The following is a 27,883-nucleotide window of genomic DNA, read 5'->3' as shown; positions in this document are numbered from 1 at the left end:
AAGGGGAGTCATGCCTTTGAGAGACCTGCCTTTGTCCCCGACTGTAGATGTAGTGAATCTTTAATTTAGACATCGTTTTTCTCATCCATGAGGTGGGGTCAGAAGAGTTATTAGGGTCCCTGGCGTTTTTCCCAACACTGATTTTCCAGGGCAGGGGACCTTTGCTCGGATAAAGGCCCGAAATCCTCCGGCTGAGGTACATCTTCCGCGCGGCCGGCAATAGGGACGCGTCCCCTTTAAGGAGACAGCTCGCCGGCGGCGGCGGCCGGAAGTGTTGAAGCCCGGCCTGGCGGCGGCGGTGGCGGTAGCGGCCGTGGCGGCCTCTGCGCATGCTCCGTCGCCCGCCCGCCCTGGCCGCTCGCCGCCCGCCCGCCCGACGGAGACGGTGAGGAGGGGGAGGGGTGGGCGCGCGGGCGCGGGCGCGGGGTGGGGTGGGGGCGGGGGGGCGGGCGCGGGGGCCGCGCGGCGGCCGGCGAGGGCGGGCGGGCGCGCAGGGGGCGGGGGGCTGCTGCCTCCGCGGGCGCCTCCCCACGCCCTGTGCGTGCCGCCGCCGCCGCCGGGGAGCGAGCGGACGTCGCGGCGCCGCGGGGGGGTGGGGGGACGCTGCCGCTGGGTCCGCCCGAGCAGCCGGGCCGCCCCCAGCGCGGCCGGCCGCGCCGCCCGGGTCCGGCCCCCGGCCGAGAGCGGCGGGGGCCGGCGAGCCCGGCACTGGGGGGGGCCCGGAAGTCCTCGGCCGAGGGGCCGGAGCGACTCTGGACTGAGAGGCCCGGACGCCCAGGACCTCGGCGAGGGGTCCGGGGATCCTGGGGTATCCCCCCAGGCGAGATCAGGGGAGCAACAGGCCCTTCGATGAGGAGCTGGGGAGAGGCCTGGGTCACTCGGGGTCGAGAGGTGGTGAAAGGGGGGCTAAAGGTGAAGGAAGTCCGCTGCCTGCCCAGGAGGACCCCTCGGAGCCTTGGCGGAGGAGCTGTAAGAGCAGCGAGTGGGTTCTGCTGAGGAAAGGAGGCTCCAGGCTTCACTCGGGGGCGCCTTAGAGGCCTCGGCTATTCAGTTCAGGGGAAAAGAGGCAGGTGTTTCCCCCAAGGCTTGGTGACAGGTCTGGATGATGGGAACAGGGGACAAAGAAGAAGGGCTCCTGAGGGAAGCTAGCAGGCCTTGCCCTCCCCGAGACGAGAGGGCAATAAAGACGACACCTGAGTCTCCAGAGGAAGGAATGGAAAGGGTCCAGATCTGTGAGGGAATAAATTAGAGATTTGAGTACCTCCTGATATTATAAGTAGAGAACAGGGTAATCTGGTATGTCAGGGGGTAGGGAAACCCATGTTTTTGAGGACCAAAGAGAAGAGTACTCCTTCTTTATGAAATGACAGGGGAATTGGCCTGGTGTCTCCTCACTGAGGGGCAGGAAAGGTGAGGGCAGACTCTTACTTGAGAATCCTGGAGTGTGATCCACCCAGACTAAGGCAGCTCAAGTCTTGACCTGGGGATCATGAGAGAGCTTAGTTCTCAAAGGAGCAGGTGGAGACCTGCATTCTCCTCTCAAGATTAAAAAACACATCCCAACACACACAAAAGGGGCTTTGACTCGAGTCTGTTTAGGAGAACCAAAAAGTGGGGTTTTCTACCTTAACCGGGAGGACTAAGGAAAGGATCAGATAATTGTAGTCTCACAGAAGGGTTGGTTTGCCTCTGCTAATGGTTACCAAAGTGCTTTGGGGGGACTTTTCCATTAAATGTTTGGACCGACTCCCCTGATTAGTCAGCTTTTTACCAATCATGTATATTTAATGTCTACTGACTAGATGACTTTTTCATTAGTTGCTAGTCAACCACTTACTCATATTTACTTCAACAAACATATTTAATAGCTAACTTGTACTCAACTTCATTGGTTTGGTTTGGGCCATATTTTGATCTTGTCCTAAGCTGAAGTCCCCTCGACTATAGAAAACCCTTTTATGCTGTTGCTTCTCCAAACACCTACATAGTAGTTACCAATTTGTGATTTATCCCAAACTTCGTTTGCTCTGGATATTTCCCTTACAGTGGCCCTGTGTAGTGATCTTGTTGGCTTCATTACATCTAGTAGCACCCTTGATCACCTACTAAATACATAAGAAGGAATAAAGAAGGAAAAAAAAAATAAAAAATCAAGGAGTTTTGGCCTCAATAAAATTTTAACTTGGAAATTTCTTAAGAACAGTCTACACAGTCTACAAAAATTACAATATAGAATAAATGCATTTTGGGGTTAGAAAATTTCAGAATATCTGGTATTTCTATTATTCCTTTTCAGCTACCAACTCTGATGCTCAAATGATTGTGTGGCATTTGTGCTTACATCTTGCCATATTTAAACTGGGGGACACAAAATGAGTTTAATCCAGAGTAGGTCATATGTCACTTCTTTCATTTCTCAATAGTTTATGTGACTAGTCATGTGCTTATTTTCAAGGAGTCTTATACTACAAATAATTCTCCCTTTTCACATAGATTTGACGTATTTCTTTTATGTGTGTACTAGAATTACAGAATGTTGTGTGATTCCACAATGAATACTCTAGGCTCATTCCATAAAATACCCAAAAGAGCAACTCATCTTGCCTTAGGAGTTTTTGTTGCTATAAACAAGAGCTTCTTTTCAGTTTACATTCAGCTCAAAGAGATGACCTTGCAATTAGCCAGTGTAGTCTGCAGAGCTGGTTCAGGTTACTTGCTAGGAATATTGTATTTAGGGTAATAAGAGGTATTCAACCCAAACTTGCTTCTCCAAAGAATGTAAGAATTGCCATGTTGGATCAGACCTGTGTCTCTAACTGACACTGGGAGACATTGTGAATGATTATAATCATCTCTGATAAACTCTCAGAAGGTTAGAGAAGCAGCCAGAACATTCCTCTTCAGTTCCAAGGTGTGGGAGGGGTAAGGAGTAAAATATGAGTTTCTATTGAGGAACGTATTAATCAAGAAGTCAACCACTTATGAAGGGTGTTGTAGAGAGGACTCAGCCTTAAGGTAGAAGGTTGAAACTAGAAGCATCCGTCTAATTCTGCTCCTCTAACTCATTAATTTATCTAAGCTATTAATTTTTTAACATTTAAACCACTTTTTGGAATAATAAATTCACTACGATTGATACATGCTGAAGTATTACATCTTTTAAATTTATTAAGTAACAGAATAGTCCCTGACAGCAAACAAGTTGTTCAACACGTGTTAGATGTGGTTATTTAAATTCACCCTACATTTTTATGCTTCAAGCTTTGAAGATATCTGTTGGTTCAATTATCCTAGGATTTGATAGCATTTTTATGCTACATCATATCCTTTATTGGCTTCTAGACTCAAGGGTCCTAATCATTTTAGTTTTACTGCTGGCAGCCAGCCAAACCCAGTCCATTGATTCTTTTTTCTACCCCCTAGCTTTAAACCTTTAATTCACAGAAGTTCAGATTGTGTATTGTAATATCTTGCAATTTTCTCTAGCATGTGACAATGTCATGCATCTCTTTCCCTTCCATAGTTCCTTATGAGCCGATACTATTCCTTATGAGCTGATAACTATCCCTTTTTATGTCCAAGGGCCCTAATTCTGTGTGATGTGTAGTAGAGATGCAATAAATTCTTGCTGAACTGGCCATAGTGATGGGCAATAAGCAAGGCAGCTTAGCCTGAGCAAATTTATATTCCCTAAGTTAAAAACGTAGAAACTTCTAGAAGTATTTTAGGGTAAGGTGAGTCACTCATTGCACAAAAATTTATTATATACCTGCTATGTACCAGGTCTTCTTAGAAAGTTTTAGATAGGTGGTTTTGTAACTAGAAGTCTGATATTTGGAAACTATTTATTACACGTGTGTGTCCTGAGCACTGAGTTAGCATGGAGGAGCCTGTTGGAAAAGAAGAGCTATCCTTGCTCTCCCAGGATGTGGTCCGGTGGGGAGAGGTTGACAGAGTGGGATGATGGTTGTGACAAGGGTGCTGCAGGCGCTGAGGGAGCAAGAATACCACTCAGATCTAGTCAGAGAAGTCACAGACGGCCTCTCTGAGGAAGTGATGTTTTAAATAAGTCACAAAAGTTTAGCAGTGACTAGCCGAAGAGGAAGGAAAAGAGAATTCCACATAGAGCAAACAAGTGTGAAGGCTCAGGTGAGGAAATATGGCACGGTTGAGAAATTGGAAAAAATGCAATGGCAGGAGCCTACAAAGTGAGAGGAAAAACTATGGGAAATGAGACTAGCAAGGTGGGTGGGGGACAGATTCAGAGGGCTCTGTAAGCCACATTAAGGTGTTTGCACTTTATTCTAACAGCAAAGGGAACGCACTGAAGGATTTTTAAGTGGGGGAAATTGCCTTTAGTAAGATCATTTTGCTCTGTAGATAATGGATTGTCCAGCAAGACCAGAGATTTAGGGTAGTGGTGAGAAGCAGCTGGAAAAATCCAGGTAACAGTGTGTGCTCAGAATGTGGTGGTGGCAGCTGGAGAGTAGGGGGTTGGTTAAATGAGATACACAGGGGATAGAATGGATAGGATGTGGTGAATTTAGAAAGAGGAGTTAAAAATATCTACTTAGTTTCTGGCTTGAGAAAAAGGGTGGAGGGTAGTGCCATTAACTGAGGCAGGAAACAAAGGAGCAGGTTTGAAAGGAAACGGGAGTTCAGTTTAAGGTGCCTACAAGATATTTTAAGAGGCTTTTGGATATAAGAAGTGTTGAATTAAGGAAAAAGGGTTTGAATGTGAGAATCATAAGAGCAGAAGTCTAAGTCAGATATGAGGAATATTAACTAGGTCAAGTACAAACAAGAATTGTTTGAACCAACATATATCAGTGTGAATAGCAGGGCTGTGGGAGGCAAGATTTTTAGATAAGCAGCACCTGCCCTCGCAGAGTGTACAGTGCAGCTATGAAGGTAGATGTCTGTTTAGTTACCTGCGATGCAAGGCACAGCGTGATAAACTCCAGAGGAGAACTGCAGGCCAGGTACTGAGGTACTGCAGAAAGGAAAATGGTTTGGCAGTGGATTTGTGGAGGAGTGAGCTTTTGAACTGAGCCTCAAAGGGAGGAGGAGATGAGGAAGAAAGGAGTTTGGGGCTTATGGAATAACAAAGGTACAGAAACCTGAAAGTACGTATTATTTGTTCAGAATTCAGTAGGAAGTTGGCATGGCTGGAACTTAAGATTCTTGGGGTATTATAGTTGCAGATAAAACTGGGAAAAAAATTTGGGGGCCAAATGAGGGAGACTTTGAGTGCTATGTTTAAGTGTGTGTGGTGTAGGCAAAGAATTGCTGTGGCAGAGATGAGATGTGGAAGCAGTTGTCTGAGTACCAGTTACATATTCAAACTCGCACCCATTGTGAGTCTACACACAGTTCAGCACAGTCCTAATCATCTTTAAGTACTCGAATATCTAAGTAAATACAGTGCTCTTATCTATAATCTCTAAAATGACTCTTTTCAACTGTGAAGACTAACACTGCAGAGTATCTTGGGGCCCTCTGAGTTTTCATTAAGATTGAGATAATTCTCTGAGTTACTCTGTGGTGCTGGACAGTAGTTTCCCCAACAGCTCTGCAAGGGAGATGTCAGGCAAGATCATATCTCCATTCAGTCTGAGGCAAAGAGGTAGTAAGATGTCCCTAGAGGTCATACAATTGGATTCAGCATTTATTAAACAACCACACAATGCAAATCATCTTTCTCTTCCCTTGAGCTTAGTTTAGTTAGCCAGCAGATACTTATTAAGAACTCAAAGGACAATGCACTTGATGAGGTGTAATGGCTGGTTGCCAAGAAAATAGATGATTCTTACTTTCTAGGCACTTACTGTTGGAGATGGAACTGGTGCTGTGCTGTAAACCAGCTCTCTAGAAGAAAAAAATACCCTGATTTGTAGTGCTTGCCAGCTTCTATGGTGTATATACTTCCAGCATCACTGATTTTGTGCTGCCCAATTTGATGTCAGTAAACTTGGAGTTGGGAAGAAATGTGCACAGTCAGTTCTCAGGAGCTGATAGAGCTGGCTCCAGCACACCACTGGGTGAGTCACATATACTAAGAAAACCTACAGTAGCAAGTGAGTACTAAGGTATTTCTGGAAAGATCAGAACCTATGTCAGCCCCTTCTCACAGTTCCCATCCTTTTCAGAGGACTCTGATCTCCAAGATGCCCTTGGAATTAATAGTTATTATCTTAGTGTTCCTCTCCTGTGGTTGCCATCTTTTCAAACCAAAGTTACTGGTGCTTCTTGTTTCTGACAGCAGTCACAGCTATCTGACTTCATGTGAAAGATGGCTAATGCAGAAGTGAGTGTCCCAGTGGGGGATGTGGTTGTGGTACCCACTGAAGGAAATGAAGGGGAGAACCCTGAAGACACTAAAACTCAAGTGATCTTGCAGTTACAGCCTGTGCAACAAGGGTAAGTGACTAGAGATTTAGATACTCAGAAAAACTGGGGAGGTTTAAAGAGCGGGGAAGTTATAACTTTAAGGTGGCCTAGCACAATGGAACATTCAACCTCAATCTCTCAGAGCTGTTTTCATCTCTATAAGTATTGTGTGCTGTATTTGTCATTTAATACTTATTACAACAATTTGCCATGTCCTTGTCTCTCTTCCCCTTCTCCGCTGAGTTCCTTGAAAGTAAGTTACATGGTTCTTTCATCTTATTTATCCACACTGTTTAGCACAAGGTCCTGGTACATGCTTACCAAAAGACAGTGTAGTTAGAGTCAGAGGAGATTAGGCAAGGCAACTATAAAAGTAATCCTGGCAGACGTTCTCTGGTCCCTCATGGATGGGCAAATTATCAAGCTTAGTCTATCAAAATATATATATATATATCAACTACCTACCATTATACAATGTATTACAAAGGTGTTGGAAGAAATAAAGCACATGGTTCCCACCATCATGGAGCTTGCAATCTAGTTGTGCAAACCAAAAATACATAAATGTGAATAAAGAGATCACTTACATGGCAAAATCCTAGTGCCAAATGGCATGGTTAGGACATGCTTTTGAATTCAGAGGACCACTATGAATTTGAAAGAAGAGATAAGATTTTAAAACAGTCTTGGGGGCAGGGTGTAGCTCAGTGATAGAGCATGTGCCTTGCTTAGCAGGCATGAGGTCTTGGGTTCAATCCCCCATACCTCTGTTCAAACAAACAAACAAACAATCAAACAAACAAACCTAATTACCCCTCTCCCAAAACAAACAAAAAAACTGAAACAACAACAACAACAAAAAAGATTTTAAAATTGTCTTGAAGATTAAATAGGAATTAGATCTACAGAGAGAAAGGGGGTAGTTATTTTTATCTTGGGGACTGTATGAAAGATTCTTCACAGCATCAGAAGTGTTCTTGGGCAAACATATATCAGCCCTCTGTATCTGCAGGTTCCGCATGCACAGATTCAACCACCTTGGATGTAAAATATTAAAAAAAACCAAAAACAGAACATTCCTAAAAAGTAAAATTGAATTTTGCCACACACAGGCAACTATTTGCATAGTATTTAAATTGTATGAGATAAGTAATCTAGAGATGACTTAAAGTATATGGAAGAATGTGCATATATTATAAGCAAATACTATGCCACTTTATAAGGGTCTTGAACATCAGTGGATTTTGGTATTTGTGGGGGTGTCCTGGAACCAATCCCCCCACTGATACCAAGGGAGGACTGTAATTGAATCCCATTCTACTAAGTAATATACCTTGTCTTAAACATTGCTGGAGGAAGACAGTTAACCTCTCTTGGTAATTTAAGAAACTTTTTAGTATAGGAAATTTCAAATACATCCCCAGATAAAGAAAATATGATAATGAACCCCCATGTAAGTCTCTGTCACCCAGCTTCAGCAGTTATAACACATGGTCAGTCTTATTTCATCTCTGCATCTACCCACTCTTGAATTTTATGAAGCAAATCCTAGTCATTAGTATGTATCTGTAAAAGATAAGGACTTCCTCTTTTTAGATTTTAAAATATAACCATAGTTTGGTGACATTTCTGGATATTGTTAAGCAAAAAGGAAATAGTCTAAGCTCTGTAAGGGAAAGTTGATATAAATAATACCCGACATATAGTATGTAGAGTGGTTTAAATTTTTATTGGCACCAACAGATTATGCAAGCTTATTCAGATTTACTTGTTTGGGAATTTCATTTGATATACATACACATACTTATAGTTGTTACCTTTTGAGGTAGGGTAACATCAAGAAGAATTAAAGGGCAGTTTCTTTTGTTCTTGGTAGCTTTATTTTCTCATGGAGTGATCACTTCTGTCTTTCCTAAAGAACTCCAGTTGTCACTTATCCTATCCCTGGTAGAGACAGCAAACACTTCTATTTAGAGAATTACTTTGAAGATTTAGTTCCACTTACTTTTCTTTTGTTTGTCTCTTTTTCTTTCTAAATGATATTGCCTTTTCCAGAAACCTCTCATTGCTTGAGTAGGTGTAGGTATCTTTGTACAACATATATTGACTCCCCAATCCATTGTTCACCAAATTTTAGTATATGAGCTAGTGAATAAACATTTTGAGGTATTGCCTTTTGAGATGCTTATCAGTTGATTTCTCTAGTCTAATTTGAGTATTTTATTGCATTTTAGTCTCATTTTATAAAAAATGAGCAGGGAACAAAAACATTGACTATTGATAAGATGTACAGGTCTCAGAAGTTTAATATACTTGAGACAAAGTTGGAAACCATCAGGTGACAGTCATCAGTCTCATCACACTTAACCTGATTGGCTGCAATTCAAGTGTAAGGAAAGAAACAATGAAAGAATATGTATGAATTGCTGGGAATACAGTGGTCAAAATTATATTCACAAGACGAGAAATAATTAGGGGTTTTTTATAAGTATTTTTAGACTTCAGCGTATAATTCCTCTCATCCATCTTTTTAGCTTTTACATATATGGCATTTTATACTTTATCAAATAGTCATCATATATGCATTTTCAGGAGTATATTATGAAACAAAAGTAGAGTGTCTGGTAACAGTCTAGTATGAATACATAGAACCTGATACCTTGTATAAGATGATACTTTTATAATAATATTAGATTGGCTTTAAAATATGTCCACATTCAACTTTTTTTAAAAACAGATACTGAGGTGCTAAGATACTAAGAAAACTTTTAATTCTGGGAGCTTTTCAGCATAGACTTGTTCAACATATGCTTCCTCTAAAAGGAAAAAAGATGGTTGTTAACTTTTCGAAATAAAACCTTATAACATACTTAACAAGTTCTCAGGAGGAGTGAAGGTACTAAGATTCCATTACCATTCTTGCCTTTCCATTTCATTTTGGATTCATAATAAGAGTTTTTAACAGTGGGATCAGGGATTGGTGATTTTAGTACTATATAAATTTACTCAGTGTGCTGAATGGAATTGTTTAATTTGAGGAGTAGTGGCCCTTCCTTCCCTTTCGTGCTCATATCCTTCCCTGGTAGAAAGTTTAGGCCTTAGGAAGATTATAAACTCTTTCAGATCAGTAGGGTATCCCTTAGTTTATGTAATAATCCAATATTCAATTAATCAGAATGTCTTTCCTTAACATTCTGGATAAAAAGAACTTAACTATATGTGAATTTTCAGTTTTCAGAGAATTAGAATATAATAATGTAGACTTAACGTCAGAGCTGTAGTAAACATAGTTTTCCTTCCTTTGATGTTTCAAATGGCATCTCAGTATCTTACAGTGCCTTAACATTTTGAACATATTTTATGATTTTTTTTTTCAAGTTAACCGTTTATCATTTGTGGTGCATTTATAATGAATTCCAGAAGCCTGGTACCCCGGTCCTTGAGCAGGGAGGCAAGCATATCCCGGCTCCCCCTCGGGCCCCCCAGGACCCCTGACCCGGCAGCCGCGCTGGGAAAGTGGGGACCCTCACGCCTGAGGTGCTCTAGGTTGCCCTGCCCCCCGCCCCACTGGGCTCCGCCCATATTTTACGAATTTAGACTATAGTTGTAGTAGGTACAGAGAATTAGGCTAAATCCATCACTATCCTGAGTTACTTTACAAAATTTTTCCCTGATAAAACCTTGTTTGCTCATAAAAATATAGACTGTGTCCTTACTTCCCCACCCCAGGTGCAATTTACTGGTTGTTGAAATTATGTATAAACAAGAATTTATTCTTTTAAAGGATTTTGCACATATTAGTGAAATTAGAATGAGTTTACCAAACTTACCTGAAGCGGTGGTTTCTCATGTTTATCACATTCCTAGTTCATTGACCAGTCATTTATTGGATACTTTGCCTTGTTCCAGTTAGTATATAACATGCCAGCCATAAAAAATTGAATAAATGAATAAACATAATCTCTGCTCTCAGGGACTTCTTAGACTATGCCCAAGGGGAAACAGAGAGGTAAACAAGTATACAGTATTAAGTGTTACAGTTGCTGTGACAAAAGCCTAAAGTACAGTTGGATCACAAAGGAGGCAATGGGTGATTATGCTGGTGGATTGAAATGGAAGGAGAAGCATCATGGAGGCTATTCATTAAAAAAAGAAAAAACAAACAGATGGGGAAGGATGTTCTGGGAAGAGGGAGAGGAACAAAGTTAGATGGTGTAAAAGAAGATGGCAATTTTGGGAACTATAAATAGTTTGGTATGATTGGGGCGTGGATTGCCAGGTGGGGTTTGATGTGAGTTGAAATCACGGGCCAGATCTTGGAGGGACTTAAATATCATATTAAGGATTTGGGGCTTTATTTTAGCTACAAGGGGAGGGTTCTTGAAGGGTTTTAGGGAGGGTGTTAGGTGGTCACTCTGGCAGGAATATAGAAGATCAGGTAGATGCAAGACCAGTTTGGACTAGAGATGATACAGCTGTGTTAAGGCTGTAGCAGTGGGGATAGAGACAGAGAGGGTGGCTAGTGTTAAAAGAGATGCATCTGGCAGGATTTGGTGACTGACTGTGTGGGAGTTGAGGAGGAGGAAAAGGGAGAAATCTAGTGTAATCCCCAGGCTTGTCTAGTATGTGCTTATGTGCTGGGTGGTGCCATTAACAAGGATGGGGAGTATAGGAAGAAGAGTAGTTTGGAAAGTGGGAGAGGAAGGAGAACTTGCTCATTTTATACATAATGAATTCAACAAAGTCCTATGGGACATCCCGAGGTATTTATTTAGCATTTAACTGTGTCCTGGTGTGGAATTCAAAAGGGAGTTCTGTGCTAGAGGTGTCACCATGGGGGTGGGTAATCACTGATGCAAAGGAGATTATTCAGGCAGTTATAACATGCAATAATTAACACATTAGGTTTATTATGGAAATTAAACAGAAGATGTCAGTGTATCATGTTAGGTTATCTGAGCCCATTTCTTAGCAGGTAGAAACATTTTGGAGAGAGATTTCCCTGAAGTGGTACCTCTAGTTGCTACTAGTTACTCTGGGCATAATCTCTTTTTTACTTTTTTTTTTTTTTTACTAGTCTCTACTCATGACAATTGTTTTTTTATGGTGCCTTACAAAATTCTAAAGTGTAAAAATGGCTGAAATGCCTAGATTCCAACAATGGACATCAACTTCTGTGGTCAGCAGGTCCTTTCTGGCTTGAATTGTCTAGCACTACTACTTTTAGGATAATTATGTAATATGACTTAATCTTATGCATGAAGTAACACTTTATGTCATGAGCATTTAAAGTTAGGAAGGGAAAAGTCTGGTGTAAAATAGTAGCAAGTGGCAGTGTCAACACAGTAGCAAGAGGGACTTTTCTTGAGATGAGGAAAGCTGTTGATTTATTTCCATGGTAGCTGCTCAGCAGTCCTGGGCAACTTGGAATTTAAATGCAATGGGGAGCTGGTCAGAGCACTAACATAGAGTTGTAAAGTGTATTATTTTATTCCTTTTGAGATAGATTAAAACAAATTTCTTAACCCCATGTTGTGAATATTAATTTTTTCATGATTTATATAGTTTGTTTATCGATGGACACTTTTACAACAGGATTTATGAAACTGGGTCCGAGAACAACACAGCAGTTGTGGCAGTAGAAACTCACACGATACATAAAATTGAAGAAGGGATTGGTAAGTCTTTGTGCTGTTCTAGTACTTTTGACCTTAGCTTCCTTGGTTGAGATTTCTTGCCTTTTGTGCCTTATTGCCCTCCCCTTCCCACCCAGTATGCCCTACCAGTGTTGTTGCTGTTAATTTGATGGTGGCAAATCTAGAGACACCACTAAGACGCTAGGGCCGTCTCTGACATTTAACATCAATTTGCTAGGGTTGCTGAAAATATTTTTCACCTATAAAAATCCCTCAGAGAAATTGGAGCCTCAAGGTTGATCCCTGTCATTAAATAAGTTGCTGATGAGGACTGATGAGGTGTTGATTGGAAGGCAGTCAGTGGAAATAAACTGAAAAGAAACTCTGTCTGACATTAGACAAACCTGACCTTGAATCCCAGTTTCTCACACAAGCTATGTGTCCTTGGGAACGTCACTTCACCTTTCTGAGTTCCACTTGTATACTTAGGAAACAATCATTGCCTCATGGGATTGTTTTTATAACTAAATAAGATTAAGCCTATAAAAGCACATAACCCCGTGTCTGGCACATAGTTGGAGCTTGGTAAGAAAGCTGTTACGCCAGACTTCTTTCAGAAGACTCCTAAATGATATGAACTGTTAGCCCCTCAGAGGAACCAGGAGACTAGAGGTTTTGAATTAAGCTTTGGGGAAGAGTGTTTGATAAATGACTACTATTTTTTCCATTTTCAGATGCAAGCACCATAGAAGCAAATGAGGATATGGAAATTGCTTACCCCATAACTTGTGGGGAGAGCAAAGCCATTCTCCTTTGGAAGAAGTTTGTATGTCCAGGAATAAATGTAAAGTGTGTCAAGGTAATTGTTTTTTCTCCTTGCTGGGGCCAACATTGGGGCTCCTTCTTTTCAAAGGATATGGTTTCAATGCCTCTTCTCTCTCTTTCACCATATCAGTGTTTTGAATTTTGTGTCTATAATCCCTTTGTGTCACAATAGAAAAATGTAAGGACTTTGGAGTAAAATTGACCTGGATTGAAGTCCCACCAGAATACAATTGCTTTGAGAGCTGAGAATTTGTTGGGCTTGTTCACCAGTGTATCCTTAGCACCTAGAATAGTGTTTGGCATATTTACCAGTAAATATTTGTTGAATGAAGGAATGAATGGAGTCCCATCTCTATCACTGACTACCTGGGTGACCTTGAGCAAGTTATTTAATATTTCAGAGACTCATGTGTCAAAATACAAATAATTATACAGATAGACACACTGTAAGGCTGCTAGAAGATGAAAAGAGATAATATACATAAAATGCCTTACACTGATGTGCATTTGGGTAGAGTTTATTGAAAATTACTACTACAACATTGTAAAATGACTAACTCAATAAAAAATGTTTAAAAAAATTACTATTGATAAAAATAAATAATCTTCATGATAGCACAATGTGGAAATAATTGCTTTTTCTGTCTCTTGGTGGCCACAGCTGTACCCATAGATGATACTCACCATCAGTGGCATCATCCTAGAATCAGTGAGGATTAGAGTTTCAACACTCTGCAGTGCTGTTGGTTTCTACCAGATTTACTCTGCCACATCCTGAATCTTGACATTAGAGCTGGATAGAGTACTTAAGTTTATTTTAACAACCTTTGTAACATTGGACCCACCTGCTTGATTCAGGGCATAAATGGATTTTAGATGCTAATCAGTATATTAATCTCTGAACCTCTTCATGTCTTCTGTAGCTTTGTACCAGGACAGGGCACTGTGCCCAGAGAAGGATCATCTTCTCTGGCACAATAGGGCAGGAGAATGGAGAGTACAAGGCTATGACTTGTTATCCGGGTGTTTTTAGTATATAACAAGTAGAGTTATCTCTTTCTTTCCCTCTTGGCCTGCCTAAATTGACATTGGATTATTATGGACTTTTCTTTTTACATTAGTTCAATGATCAGTTGATCAGCCCCAAGCATTTTGTTCATCTGGCTGGCAAGTCCACCCTGAAGGACTGGAAGAGAGCTATTCGTCTGGGTGGCATCATGCTCAGGTGAGCTCTAATAGCAAGCTCATACCTTTCAACTGACTTGGGGGCACTAAATCATGGTAAAATCCAGAGAATCTAGTCTTTTCTCTTTAATTTGAATTTTTATTCTGTCTGAAGGATTGACTTGAGCAATCCATGTATTACTTGACCTTTATCAACTTGTTCTTAAAACCCCTGTGAGAGAAGGAAGATTGAATTAAATTGACTCTTCCCAGCATCTAGGGCAAATTTTTCTGATGTCAAGATGTTGGGTAGGATCCTCTCTGGGCAGAGAATCTCAGGAATAAGTGACAGTCCTGCTTGAGATCACTAAGCATAGGCAAAGCTAAGCCTGGTGCTGAGAAAGCGTGACAACCATGAAGATGTAGGCTGACCGACAAATCCTGGGATAATCTGGTAAAGTAGAAGGGTGCTGTTCATGAGTAACAATTATGCCCAGCAATGCAATCCTTGCCACCATTGTACCACAGAAATAAACTTTAGAATGTATAATATCCTCACCCCCATCTCTCTATGCAGTAACTTTATTCTTGTAATTATTTCCCCTCTGGTGAAAATTAACATTAGTAGTTTTCCTTGAACACTCACCTATTGAAAGAAAATTTTTAAATATGGTCAAGAATTAAAAGTGCACCACAGAACATGTATCAAGAGCCTTAAAAATTTCTTGCCCTTTGTCTTCATCTTTTAAGGGAATCTGTCTTAAGAAAAATCTATAGAGCTTGTAGGCATTCAAGCATAAAGAGGTTCACTGCAACATTATTACGGAGAAAATTACAGTCTGCTTTAATATACAGTCAAAGTATATCTAAAGTAAATTATGGCTCATCTCAATGTATATGAGTATATACTATGGGGTGTTATGTGGTCGTTAAAATATTTTTAAAGAGTTTTTACGTGGAAAAATGCTTATGAAGTAAGAAAGAAAACGAAATATGTAATATCAATCGTCAATGTGATTTTTGTTGTTTTAAAAAATACACACATATGTAAGTAAAATTTAGTAGGAGGAAGTATGCTGAAATGTTGATGTTATCTCTGTGTTGGAGATTTCTTTAAAGAATAGCTGTTTTCTTTATAGTTTTCTATATTTTCCACATAAAATGTTAATTTTTTTCTTCGCATATTATTTTTATAGTCAGAGACATAATTTTTTTAGTGCATTCCAGATGATTTGTAAGTAGAAATTAGTAGTTGAAATTGAGGTTTAATACATTTAACTTTCTTTTTTGTTGTTCTTGGCTTGTTTTATTTGCCAAAAAAAACAAGCATATGCCAACTTTCCCCAAATGTAAAAAGGACTCAGAGTGCCTAAAAAATCTTTAGTGAAAGCCACGTAACATTGTAACACAGCGTTTACTGTAATTAAAATACCCTCTGGTTTTTCTCATGGCCTGTAATAACAATGTCTTGTGAATACAGTTATAAGGACATTTTATAGGAGAGTTTAGTATAATCAACTTTGCTCTGTATTTATAGGAGAGTTATCTTTTATTTACTTTTTTTAAGGAAAGAAATATGCTGAAGTTTTATGTCTCCAGAAGTGGCAACTGAGCTTGCTGGTCTACAAGTACTGATATATCAGAATCTTATCACAGAATTCTCATTCCCCTGTGGCATTTCTCACCTGTGTTGGGATGTGAGCTGTCATTTCTCCTTTTGGGTTTGGTTTCAATGAGATTACATGGGGAAACTTAGGTGTTGTCAGGAGTATATATCTAAAACTTAGTGATAACCAGAAATAAAAGAGAGTACTCATAGTAAGTAGACTAGAGAGGGAAGAAGAGTATTTGTAAATGTGGGCAGGACTAGGGAAAATTTTATAGTCCCAATTAGAATTTTTGCAATCCAATGATTTTTAATACCATTAGGCTTCACTTATCTACAGACTAGTTTCAGCAACTTTGTTTCTGTTTGTCCCCTCTAGACAAAATGCAGGCTGAACTGGTACATTTTGTCTCCCTTTGCACAGGAAAATGATGGACTCTGGGCAGATTGATTTTTACCAGCATGACAAGGTTTGCTCCAATACCTGCAGAAGCACCAAATTTGATCTTCTGATCAGCAGTGCAAGAGCTCCAGTGCCAGGACAGCAGACAAGTGTGGTGCAGACACCCACTTCGGCTGATGGTAGGGGGTAGGAAACCACCTGAAAACCCACTGTGTTTTTCAGTAACACTTTTCTCCTCATTTCTCCTTTGTGTTTCTTGATTTTAATTCTCATGAGCATTGATGTAAGGTATAGTAATCTTGGGTGGGAGTCCATGCTTTAGAAAAAAATTTGGTATTCTCTCAAATGATTCCTATTGGCCTAACCTTCTTTCTTGCTTTTTGATTACAATGCCTGATAAACATTAGAAAGATGGTTCATATAATGCTTATTTAACGGTCTCACTTTCGTGCCACTTGGCTTATCTTTGAAATCAGATTGTTTTGAAAATCCTTAGCTCTACTAGTGATCAAGGCAGGAAGTTGAATTAGAATGGTGAATGGTTTTCAGCTGTTGAACTGAGATGTGTCAAAGACAATGTATCGTTGGCCCGGCTGGATTCTGGAGACTCTGCTGTAAGGCTCAAACAGTTCTGCCTGGAAGGAATTCAGATAACCAAGCTGAAGCTTCCTCACATATGAGTTAGGATGGGCACACACTGAACTTTGGCACTGTTGAGCTTGGGACTAGAGCTCTCTGCTCATCTCTAGGAAAGATATAGCCCTGTGAGGTTATAATTAAGGATTCATTTAGTCCAGCTGGAGACTTAGCACAGCTAAGATTCTTAGATAGACTATGTCTTAGCTACTTCCAAAAGACGTATAAATATGCCTGACAGAGTCACAAGAATGCTAAAAGGTATAAGAGAAGTTCTTTTTATTTTTTTTTAAATGGCCTCTTGAGATTTCTCTTGGTCAGCCCTAAAACTCTTTGGTAACTGCTGGGAGAGTAGAAGCCAAATCTCTTAGAACCTAAGTTGCTTTCATGAAAGTGTAAAATATCTAGCAATTTGAATTTTTGGTCATGTGACACTTTCACTTGAAAAGTGAAAAATGCTGTGAAATTATTTACCTTTTTTTTTGCTGCCATTTTCCTCTTTATGAATAACATAACTTTACTTCCTTTTTATTTGATCAAAACTTCTTTACTTGATTATCCATATTGATAATACTTGTTTTCTTGATTATTGATATTCTCCAGTGTGGAGAGTACACACTTGTCTATATTTCTGTCTAGATCAGTTTGATTTTCCTTAATTCTCTTTGTTTAAAATCTTCATTTAAAAACGATAGCAAAAATTTTTTCCTCTGCGAACCTGCTATGCACGGATCTCTTACCTAATTTTTTTGGTCTCGTTAGTCTTGCTTTCTCTTACATAGGCTGATAGGTAAGTTATTGCAACTTCAGATACTCTAGATGGTTGGTAGTAGGGCTCTTGACTAAACATCACACTTTTCTTTTAAATTATTTCAGGGCCTCCTCATCCTCACTAAGTCTAGGGCAGGTAACCTGGCTATCATACCCACCGTCAGTCTCTTTCAAAAACATAACTGCTCAGAAAGCAGATTGCTCTTTTGTGATTTTATAGGTTTTCTTTCACTTTCTATTCAGAGTAAGAAGAAAGCCTTTTCTTTGGCAAGACAGGTTCTTTGAAAAAATCCAATATTCGTCCTGGCTTACCTAGGATTCTAGTTTTTAATGCAGGCAAAGGGCCAGAAAGGCAAAGTAACAGGGTCTCTGGCTGTATGAGATAGAGGATAGCTGTGTCTTTTTCATGAAATTCACTGGCCTTACCTCTAATGGACTGCTTTTAGGTAGCATCACACAGATTGCCATCTCAGAAGAGAGCATGGAAGAGGCAGGACTGGAATGGAACTCGGCTCTCACTGCTGCTGTCACCATGGCCACGGAGGAGGGCACGAAGAAAGACCCTGAGGAAATTTCAGGTACTTTCTGTGGGGCTCAGATATCTTGTAGGGTTTTGTAACTCTTATCACCATTATGGTTATAGACACAGAAGGCCTCAGTTACTTGTGCTGGTTTTTCTTATGCATGTTAATGCTAAGTATAGCTGCAAACATCTTATTCTAAAACGTGCAATAGCCCTGCAGAGTCACATTTTATGAAGAAATTGAGATTCAAAAAGGTTCAGCAACTTGTGTAAGAGTAGTTATACAACTAATAAGTGCCAGAGTTGAATTCAGCTGTTTAACTCTGGAGTCCAAGCTTTTTATCCTGTCACACTGATTCCAACTTTGGCACATTTCTTAGAAAAAACCAAGCTGCAAGATGTTAGAAGAAAAAACTAGGTAGTGGGTGATGTAGAGGATGGTGATTAATGATAATTCACTTAGAAAGGACCAAGAGAAGCATCACATCATCCTCCATTCATTAATTCATTTAACAAATATTTATTGCTGCCTATTTTTAGCTGGTACTGTTGCTAGATCTAGATAGATGAAGAGACATAGCCTCTGCCCTCAGGGAGCTTATAACCACCTATTCAACTGTTTTTGTTTTGTTTTGTTTTTTGGTTTTCTAAGTATAGGATTAGAGGGAGTATATCTTTAATTTAATGTCATTATTATTTAACTTTAAAATGTAAAATATTATTTAATTTTAAATTAAATTGTTTAACTGAATATTTTAGTATTTATTTATTTAGTGTTTTAATATTTTTATTGGAGGAAGATACCTGTTCCCTGAAGCCAGAGCCATGACGAATTGAGACAATTATCATAAGTCCCTGTTTTGCTGACGAGCCCAGATAATTAAGGTACCAATTCAGGGAGGCAGCTAGTGTTCCAAAAGCTTCTTTTCTTTTCCCAGAAGTAGCCCAACAAGAAATCATTTCAAACGGAAATAATTTTGAATTTAACATTGTAGAAATGTGCCTAGTATATGTAGCATCCCTTGTTTACCCTCTGTCTTACCCCTGTTTTGCCAGAGGACACTTTGATGTTTTGGAAAGGAATAGCTGATGTAGGACTGATGGAAGAGGTTGTCTGCAATATACAGAAGGAAATAGAGGAGCTACTCAGGGGAGTTCAGCAGCGGCTCATCCAGGCTCCCTTCCAGGTCACAGGTAAATGCACTAATCCTGACAATAATGGTCATTTATTGAAGAGTAACAACTGTAGCAGATCCCATTAGCCTCATGAAACACTGAAATAAAGTATTATTATCCCCACTTTACAGATTAGAAAACTGAGGCTTATAAAAGTTAAGTTACTATCCAAAGTTCATAACTAGGTTTTTTTTTTTTTTTTTTTTTTTTTGGTATTGTAAAATATTTTTTTTATTGAGGTATAGTTGATTGACAATATTGTATTAGTTTCAGGTGTATAGCAGAGTGATTTAGTTATAGCTATATATATTTTTTCAGATTATCTTCCATTATATGTTACTATAAGATTTTGAGTATAGTTCCCTGTTCTATACAGTAAGTCCTTATTGCCTGTCTATTTTATATATAATAGTTTGTATTTGTTAACCCCATACTCCTAATTTATCCCTCCCCCTTCCCTTTGGTAACCATAAGTTTGTTTTCTATGTCTGTGAGTCTGTTTCTGTTTTGCAAGTAAATTCATTTGTATTATTTTTTAGATTCTACATGTAAGTGATATAATATTTGTCTTTGTCTGACTTACTTCACTTAGTGTGATATTCTCTAGGACCATCCATATTGCTGCAAATGGCAGTATTTCATTCTTTTTATGGCTGAGTAATATTCCTTTGAATATATATACCACAACTTCTTTATCCATTCATCTGTTGTTGGACCGTTAGGTTACTTCCACATCTTTGCTATTGTAAATAGTGCTGCTATGAACATTGGGGTGCATTTATCTTTTTGAATTAGAGTTTTTGTCTTTTCTGGATATATGCCTAGGAGTGGGATTGTTGGATCGTATATGGTAGCTCTGTTTTTAGCATAACTAGGTTTTTTGGGGTTTTTTTAATTGAAGTTTAGTTGATTTACAATGTTGTGTTACATAAATAGTTTTGAACTCAGGTCTGGCAGTGCTTTTTCCACAGGTAATTTTTGCCTCTGTAAATGGTTCCAGAAAGCAATCTCTCTCTCTCTTAGATATAGATATAAATAGATAGATACATGGGGTCTGAAAATTGGAGAAATCCACCTGGTTTTAGACAGTTCTTATATTCTGTTAGTTTAAGGCTTTCAGAACTATTGTGTGCACTTAAGCTGTTCCTCAGTGTCAGTACTTACAGGGTACTTGCTATTGTGCACAGTGTAAAATGATGTAATAATCATCTGATATAAAAAGGGTCATGATGAGATCTCATAAGCTTGTGCATTTAATGAGTTTTTACTTAGATTTGTTAGTTGTGTCTTATTGCATCTATAACTTGTACATTATGTAAATACACTTAAAACAAGCTTTACAGCAAAATCCTTTTTTTTTTTTTTTACTGGAATTAAAAAAGGTAAATAGTGTAGAAAGCAGGAGTGACTATTTTAGACAAGGGTGGTCAAGGAAGCCCTCTCTAAGGAGATGGCATTTGAGTAGAGACCTGAATTGAAGGAGCTAGCCATGTGGCAAGCTGGGACAAGGAACATTTCAGTCAAGGGGAACAAACATCTTGAATGGCAATGAGCCTGGTGGGTTCAAAGAATTACTGAAGCACCAGTGTGGCTGCAGTGGAGTGAGGCAGTGGAGAAAGTGATGAGTTTGGAGAGGAACAGAAGGGACAGTTTAGATAAGCTTTGGTCAGAACTTTGGGTTTTATTTTAAAGTGATGGTAAGCCATTATAGTGATTTTGAGGAGTGAAGTAATCAGATTTATTTATATTTTTAAAAGATCAGTGTGATTGCTGTGGGGAGAATAGATTATATGGAGCAAGAGTTGAAACAAGAAGACCAGTTGGGAGACTTTTGACAAGAGATGATGGTAGCATGGATTAGAAATGGGTAGTGTAGACCTAGGAAGAAGTGATCATATTGGGGATGTATTTTGAATGCAGAACTGATGGATTAGGTATAGGGTGAAAAAGAAAGAAATTCACAATGACTCATATATTTTTGGTCTGAGCTATGAGTTTTGATACTGTTTCCTGTGATGAAAACCACTGAGAGAGGAAATCAGAATTGCTTTTTGACTTGTTAAAATGAAATGCTTATGAGGCCTTCAAATGGAGATGTCATTCAGCTCAACAGAAGTATGAATCTGGAATGCAGGAAAGAGGTCAGGGCTGGAGATCTACATGTGAGTTCTTAACATGTCCATGATATTTAAAACCGTGGAACTGGTCATGATGATTGTGGAAGAGAGTTGTAGGCAGAGAAGTGGTCTGAGTTAGGGAAGTAATGACCACAGTTACTGACAGTTCTTTCACAAAGTTTTGTGTAGAGAGGAACAAAGATAATACTATTAATAATAATATTGCATGTCAGTCCCCATTTTTAGCACTTGAAATATGGTATTTCTAGTCTTCATATCTATCCTGCAGAGTAAGTATTATTAGTCCCATTTGTTTCTGATAAGAAAACAGAGGAGTGAAATGATTCACCCCAGGTCATACAGACAGGAGGAAACATCAAAACTGAAGTTCAAATTTAGCTCTATCTAGTACAATGACCATGTTTTCTAAACCAAAAGTCAGAACCTATAACCAGATGCAAGATTTTTTTCCGCCTTATTTTTGTATTTACTTGTATGGAAAAATGTATAAAGATATAATAATTAATGAAACTTAATTACATATGTAATACTTTGTTAAAATTTTTTAAAAATACAATTAATATTCTAGTTTCTGGATTGTTTTGTATTTATAAGCAGCACAGTAGGGAGTTGGTGGTACATTTCTGTTTTAACTCAACAGACATGTCTTTTGTTTTAAATAGATGCTGCTGTTCTCAACAACGTAGCACATACATTTGGCCTAATGGACACGGTCAAGAAGGTTTTGGACAACAGAAGGAGCCAAGTAGAGCAGGGAGAAGAGCAGTTTCTCTATACTCTGACAGGTATGTAAACTTCTCTCTCTTCTTAGCTGATATTATACTAATATCCTTGAGTCTTGCCATTTCTTTGTTGACTTCTGTGGGGACTGGCTTGCTCCTTCCTTCCCTCCCTCCCTTCTTCCCTCCCACTTTCCCTACCTTCTTCTCTCCCTACTTCTCTCCCTTCCTCCTTCCCTCCTTCCTTCCTTCTCTCCCTGCTTCCCTCCCTCCCTCCTTCTCTCCCTCTTTCCTTCCCTCCCTTCCTCCCTCCTCCCCTCCCTTTTTCCCTCCTTCCTTCTCTCCCTCCCTCCCCCCTCCTTCCCTCCTTCCTCTCTCCCTCCCTCCTTCCTTCTCTCTCTGTCTCTCTTTCTATCTCTCTTTTTTTCAGTTCACATAGTATCAGATTTAGCTTTTTCTTTGTACACAGCCCCAGGTGAGGTGGAGTGGTGGGAAGCAGAGGAGGCAAAAACGAAAAGAAAAGAAAGCTAGCAACAGGGTCCTCCTTCTATACTTTGGAAGATTAAGATATCTGCTAGATTGCTCTATTAATCCAGTACTATAAGTGGCAGAAGAAAAAAATTGGCCTTTGTCTTTTTTACATTAATACTGAGTCTTTAGATAGATACACATTTAGCACTTCCTTCATTATTTCTGGTAATCAGAAATTATGAGCACATGGGTAATTTAACTTATTTTAATAAGTACTTACATTTTGCTGGTCTCTAAACTATGTTTTAGAGATATAATGTTGAATAAGACCGCCTCAGTCTCTTGAGAACTTTCAAGGAACTCAAGGGAAAGCAGACTTACAAATAAGTACAGAAAGTAGTCAACTTTTTAACAGAGGCATATAGCAGGTATGGTGATGGAATGAAGGGAGTTATCACTTATACCCAGAAAGAATCAAAGAGAAGCTTTTGGAGGAGGTAAGGTAGGTGAAAGATACAAAACAAGTTAAAAGTGTAGATTATCATTCTTTGAATGCTATAGAATATATTATAATAGTCAGTCATGAAGGCAAAAGGCAAGAAAGCTCATTTGGTAAGAGAACAATTTAGGTTGTTTTTAACTTTTGCTTTTTGTTTTGTTTTGTTTTTAACTTATTTTTATACCCAGTTTATATTTTAAATTCAGTTTACCAAGTATTCTTGGAGATGCCCATTTTCATTTGATCCTTCTAGGAATATTATAGGCTCTTATCCTTATTTTACAGATAACCCAATAGAGGCACAGAGAGGATAAATGATTTGCCTGGGACCACATCACTACTTGACAGTGAAGCCCAGAGCAGAACTCTGTCTTCTTATTCATAGTCCAGTGCTGTCTTCCACCTTGAAACTTTACACCATCTGAAAAATGTTTTTTGTTAGAAATGTAGGCTTCTGGTTCCTTGTCTGTATTATTTTAATTATAGTCATAGTATACATAAAGTTTTGTTTTTTACTTTTTCACTATGACATGCTAATATTTTTCCAAGTTGCTACATAGTACGTTACCTACACATTCTCCCAGGGATGAATTTAAATTTCCAGATTTTTCTCAGTAGCTTATTTCGTTGCAGTGAACTTTTATGAATATAACTTTTTTTAAAAAGTCCTTTTAAACTACTTCACGGGACTAAGCTTGAGGTAAATGATATTGATAATTTGTTGTTGGGTTTTTGTGACCTATTGTCAAATTTCCAAGAAGCTTATACCGATTTACAAGTTTGAACCCATCAACCCTGATTTAACTTTCTAAAAATTATAGATTTAATTGGTATCTTGCTTAGGTTCACATTTCTTTGACTATTGCTGAAGATGGAAAAAATACAGTGTTTTATAACCTTAAAAGGCAGTGTTTTAAAATTTTTGAATGTGGTTTTTTTTTGTTTTATATATATAGAGAGAGAGAGAATTGAAATATAGTCAGTTTACAATGTTTTGTCAATTTCTGGTGTATGAATGTGTTCTTTACCCTACCTACTTCTTTTATTCCAAGCAAGGAATTGACTTGCTCTTGGTGTTCCACAGGGAGCAAAGTGCTCTACAGGTGTAATTGGTTACTTATTGGATGTTTATCAGGTACTAAGCAACAGAGAATTTCCGGTGTAGAACCAGATTCACCAGTGGTCATCAAGGTTGGATTGGACATTTGGGAGAGGGATAGTGGTAGGTGTATTGGGGTGGAAAAGCCACCAAGTTGGCCATCAGAAGACTTATTTTGGCTTATGCTCTCTGACCTTAAGTAAGTCACTTTACCTCTCTGGATCTCTGTCAAAACAAATATGTTAGACCTCTAAGACCTCCTTCAGTTCTGTAATTCTTAGGGACTTCCTCTATAACTTTGTCTAGCCTTCTCTGAGGCTAATGAGGTGAAAGCCATCCAGGTCACTAGCAGGTGATCCTACCCTGAAGGATGGTTTGTAAATCACTGTTTATCGGAGTGGCCATTGTAGCTCCTTTGTAGGTCTATGGCAGTTGCAAAGGGATTGTGCAGATATTTTCATCTGTAGACCCAGGCAGAGCATATGTAAGCTGCTAGACCAACTGGAAACTTCTTTGGTTTACACTTTGGTGGTAGGTGACAAAATGCCACAGGAGCTTCTGGAGTTGAGCTATAGTAGGATCACAGCCTGAAAAGATTCTGAATCGTTGCCCTGCCTATAATCACACAATGAAATGTAATTATGGAGGGAGTTTAAAGATCATCCAGTCTAGTTTCTTCTTGAAAACAATGAAGTGACTGCCTGAGGCTACATAGTGGCAAAACCAGAACAAGACTCCAGAAGGAGTCACTCCCAGTTTACTGTTCCCAAGATTATACTTCCTTCCACACAAAGTCTGTCTTTTTTCCATAGACTTGGAACGCCAGTTGGAAGAGCAGAAGAAGCAAGCTCAGGATCACAGGCTGAAATCCCAGACGGTTCAAAATGTAGTACTGATGCCTGTGAGCACTCCTAAGCCTCCCAAAAGGCCCCGGCTCCAGCGGCCAGCCTCCACCACAGTCCTGAGCCCTTCTCCTCCTGTCCAGCAGCCTCAGTTCACCGTCATCTCACCCATCACCATCACCCCAGTGGGTCAGTCATTTTCCATGGGCAATATTCCAGTGGCCACCCTCAGCCAGGGCTCCAGTCCTGTGACTGTCCACACACTGCCTTCTGGCCCTCAGCTCTTCCGTTATGCCACAGTGGTCTCCTCTGCCAAGAGCAGCTCACCAGACACAGTGACCATCCACCCTTCGTCTAGCTTAGCACTGCTAAGCTCCACCGCCATGCAGGATGGGAGTACCCTGGGCAACATGACCACCATGGTGAGCCCTGTAGAGCTGGTGGCCATGGAGTCCGGCCTGACCTCAGCAATCCAGGCTGTTGAAAGCACCTCAGAGGATGGGCAGACCATCATTGAAATTGACCCAGCCCCAGACCCAGAGGCTGAGGACACTGAGGGCAAAGCAGTCATTTTGGAGACAGAGCTGAGGACTGAGGAGAAAGTTGTGGCTGAGATGGAAGAACACCAGCATCAAGTCCACAATGTGGAGATTGTGGTCTTGGAGGACTGACTGGGGATCTGGGGGCCAGGAGATATGTTTCGGTTTGGAATTTTTAATTATTTGTTTATTTTTATCATTGTCCCACTCATTTCCACATAGGATCCTTTTTTTTTTTTTTTAAACAAAATCTCGTTGTTGTAACTGAACATGTTGGGTCCCTTCCACTCCCTCATTGAAAAATGGACAAAAACAAGCTGCCCTTCCAGAAGTTGAGAGTAGGTCACTCAATGTCCTAATCCTCTTAAAGCAAGAAAGCTATTTCTTTTAGTAGAGACATCAAGATAACCAGAAACCCTATCCAGAAAGCCCTTTCCAGGCTAGTCTGTATGCATGTGTTTTTATTCTCATAAAGTTACATTGACCAAACTCTGGAACACAGATTTGACATTAGAAGGCAAAGCACTCACATGTGGATGCAGAAGGATACTTTATTTTGTATCCTGGAAAGGGCCCTCAGAGGCCAATGAAAACTCTCACACAAAAGTAAGTTGAACCCTGCTGGGAGGGGAAGGTAGCATAGCAGCAGCTTAAAAAGGGAAGTGCTTTGGCCAGGATGGGGCAAGGAAATTATCTCACTTCCAGAAGTGCAACTGATGCCTCTTGATATCTCTGAGGGTTACCACCATGGGTGCCATTTTGAGGCAAGGCCAGTCATAAGCAAAAGGGTACATTTCCACAGAGCAAGCAGCAGCAGGGGCCTGTGGCTTGGCAGAAGTAGAAATCCAGAAATGTCACAGCTGTGTTTTGGGATTCAAGCTCACCTTGCCCCCTACTTTGTCAGAACACTTACCCTCCTAAACTGGGATTAGTCCATTCATTTGCAAACTGTGTGATGTGGCATACGTTGCTCTGGTTCTGGGGGTGGGGCTCCAAGGCCATCATTTTTATTGCATGACTCCAGGAGCAAGGGAGTTCCTCATCCAGACCAACTGCCCTTTTTGGTGGGGCCCTTTTTTGGCTTTGGAACCAAATGCATTCACTCATTTGGTGCTTCCTCTTGTTCTACCCTCCATCCCTCAATGGTTTATAGCATGTGTCTCCTGGATCCCACGCTCTTCAGCTTTTTGGCTGATTCAGACAACAGTGACAGGTGCCTGCCTGCCTTCATTCTCTTTTAGATTCATTTATGCCATTTATACCACAGATGTTTCTGTGAGATATTGAGCTCATAAAAAAAGCCTTAGGCTTAGCAGGGAAGACTCAATACCCTAGCCTATCCTGAGGCACCAAGTAGATGTCTCCTCCTGAGCGAGCTGGACTCTCTGGGAAAGAAGCATTGTTTGCAAAATTACATTACAGGAAATGTACCAGGAATGTCAATAATAATGTCTTGGGGGGTTTATTTTGTTTTTTTTTTCTTTTCTCTTTTAATGTTTTTGTATATTTAGAGCTGGGCCCATTTTTCATGCTGTGATTTCTTCTCTTTGACCATCTTCAGTGTTTGGGGCAAGAGCGGACCCTGGTTTTTATTTCTTTGATTGCATTGTTTACTGCACTAGGAGAAATATAGAAACTGCAGACAAAAGAAAAATAGGTCAGAAAAGAGAAAGCACACACCTTAAGAGTGGGAGGGTTGTTTTTGGTTTTTGGTTTTTTTAATTAAAAGCAAAACTTTGACCTGTAGTTTCCTTTTTTTTTTTTTTTTTTTAATCCGAAGAAGGCACCACCTGAAGCCAAGTTTCTTCCAACAGATGTTGGAAACCCTGTTGTTAGGCAGGTGAAATCTGCGTCCTGTCATCCCTCAGATGGCTGTGGATAGCTAGAGAAGCCTTCTAACTTGGGAGGGTCAATCTTAAAAGCCTTAAGGGTGAGATTTCTAAACCCCATACAGTTGTGGTTTTCAGCTTTATAATTGTCGGGTTTTATTTTTCTTTTCAAAGTATCTAATAGACATAGCAATCAGCTTAGAACAAACCTTTGGCCTGTTATATGTCATTAGTGAGGGAAGTAGCTTTTATTTCTTGCTTCTCTAGGTTTTCTGTTGGTACATAAACAAAAACAAAATTTCTATGTAAGCCTAAAACTATTACTGGAACCTAGAAAGGCACATATCCCTATTGTGGTTTTTAGGTACACTTATCTTTCCCAGAGACAAAAGGCCCAATTCAGGACACAGGAGGAGCCCTGGAGAACACCTACATGCTAGCTCAGGTTCCTTTCTTTCCTCCATCAGAGTCATCAGAGATGTTGGTAGTGCTTTAAAGTAGTGTGATGTCATGCTTCCAAAGTCAAGAGATCGCTTCCTAAAGACTGAGCCTGTTTACTTTCACTGTCTGAATATTCCAGCTGGTGGAAATACATGAGCTTTGTTTTTTTCCTGGTC

General features: G+C 39.8%; 1 protein-coding gene across 3 annotated transcripts; it reads left to right on the top strand.

Annotated features, from left to right (window-relative positions):
- The first annotated feature begins 256 nt into the window (after positions 1 to 256).
- GMEB1 (glucocorticoid modulatory element binding protein 1) lies at positions 257 to 27,883 on the top strand. Of its 3 annotated transcripts, none has more exons than XM_074377032.1 (10): positions 257 to 385; positions 6,263 to 6,420; positions 11,986 to 12,068; positions 12,761 to 12,885; positions 13,973 to 14,076; positions 16,046 to 16,203; positions 17,878 to 18,009; positions 19,011 to 19,148; positions 21,931 to 22,053; positions 24,869 to 27,883. In XM_074377032.1, exons 2-10 carry the CDS (start codon positions 6,293 to 6,295, stop codon positions 25,567 to 25,569), a joined length of 1,692 nt encoding a protein of 563 aa, XP_074233133.1. In that variant the 5' UTR covers positions 257 to 385; positions 6,263 to 6,292; the 3' UTR covers positions 25,570 to 27,883. The 3 variants fall into 3 exon arrangements, with proteins under 3 accessions (XP_074233133.1, XP_074233132.1, XP_010946250.1); XM_074377031.1 differs by having other exon boundaries at positions 11,956 to 12,068; XM_010947948.3 differs by lacking the exon at positions 257 to 385 and adding an exon at positions 707 to 6,041 and having other exon boundaries at positions 11,956 to 12,068.

This window comes from Camelus bactrianus, chromosome 13 (assembly GCF_048773025.1).
Source record: "Camelus bactrianus isolate YW-2024 breed Bactrian camel chromosome 13, ASM4877302v1, whole genome shotgun sequence".
Taxonomy (NCBI): domain Eukaryota; kingdom Metazoa; phylum Chordata; class Mammalia; order Artiodactyla; family Camelidae; genus Camelus; species Camelus bactrianus.
The sequence above is the reverse complement of the archived record's forward strand: the minus strand, read 5'-3'. Positions and strand labels throughout refer to the sequence as shown.

Coding starts and splice junctions, on each gene's coding strand:
- GMEB1 (XM_074377031.1), top strand. CDS start 6,293: ATGGCTAATGCAGAAGTGAGTGTCCCAGTGGGGGATGTGGTTGTGGTA. Junction 6,421..11,955: donor TTACAGCCTGTGCAACAAGG/GTAAGTGACTAG, acceptor TGATTTATATAG/TTTGTTTATCGATGGACACT. Junction 16,204..17,877: donor GACACCCACTTCGGCTGATG/GTAGGGGGTAGG, acceptor GACTGCTTTTAG/GTAGCATCACACAGATTGCC.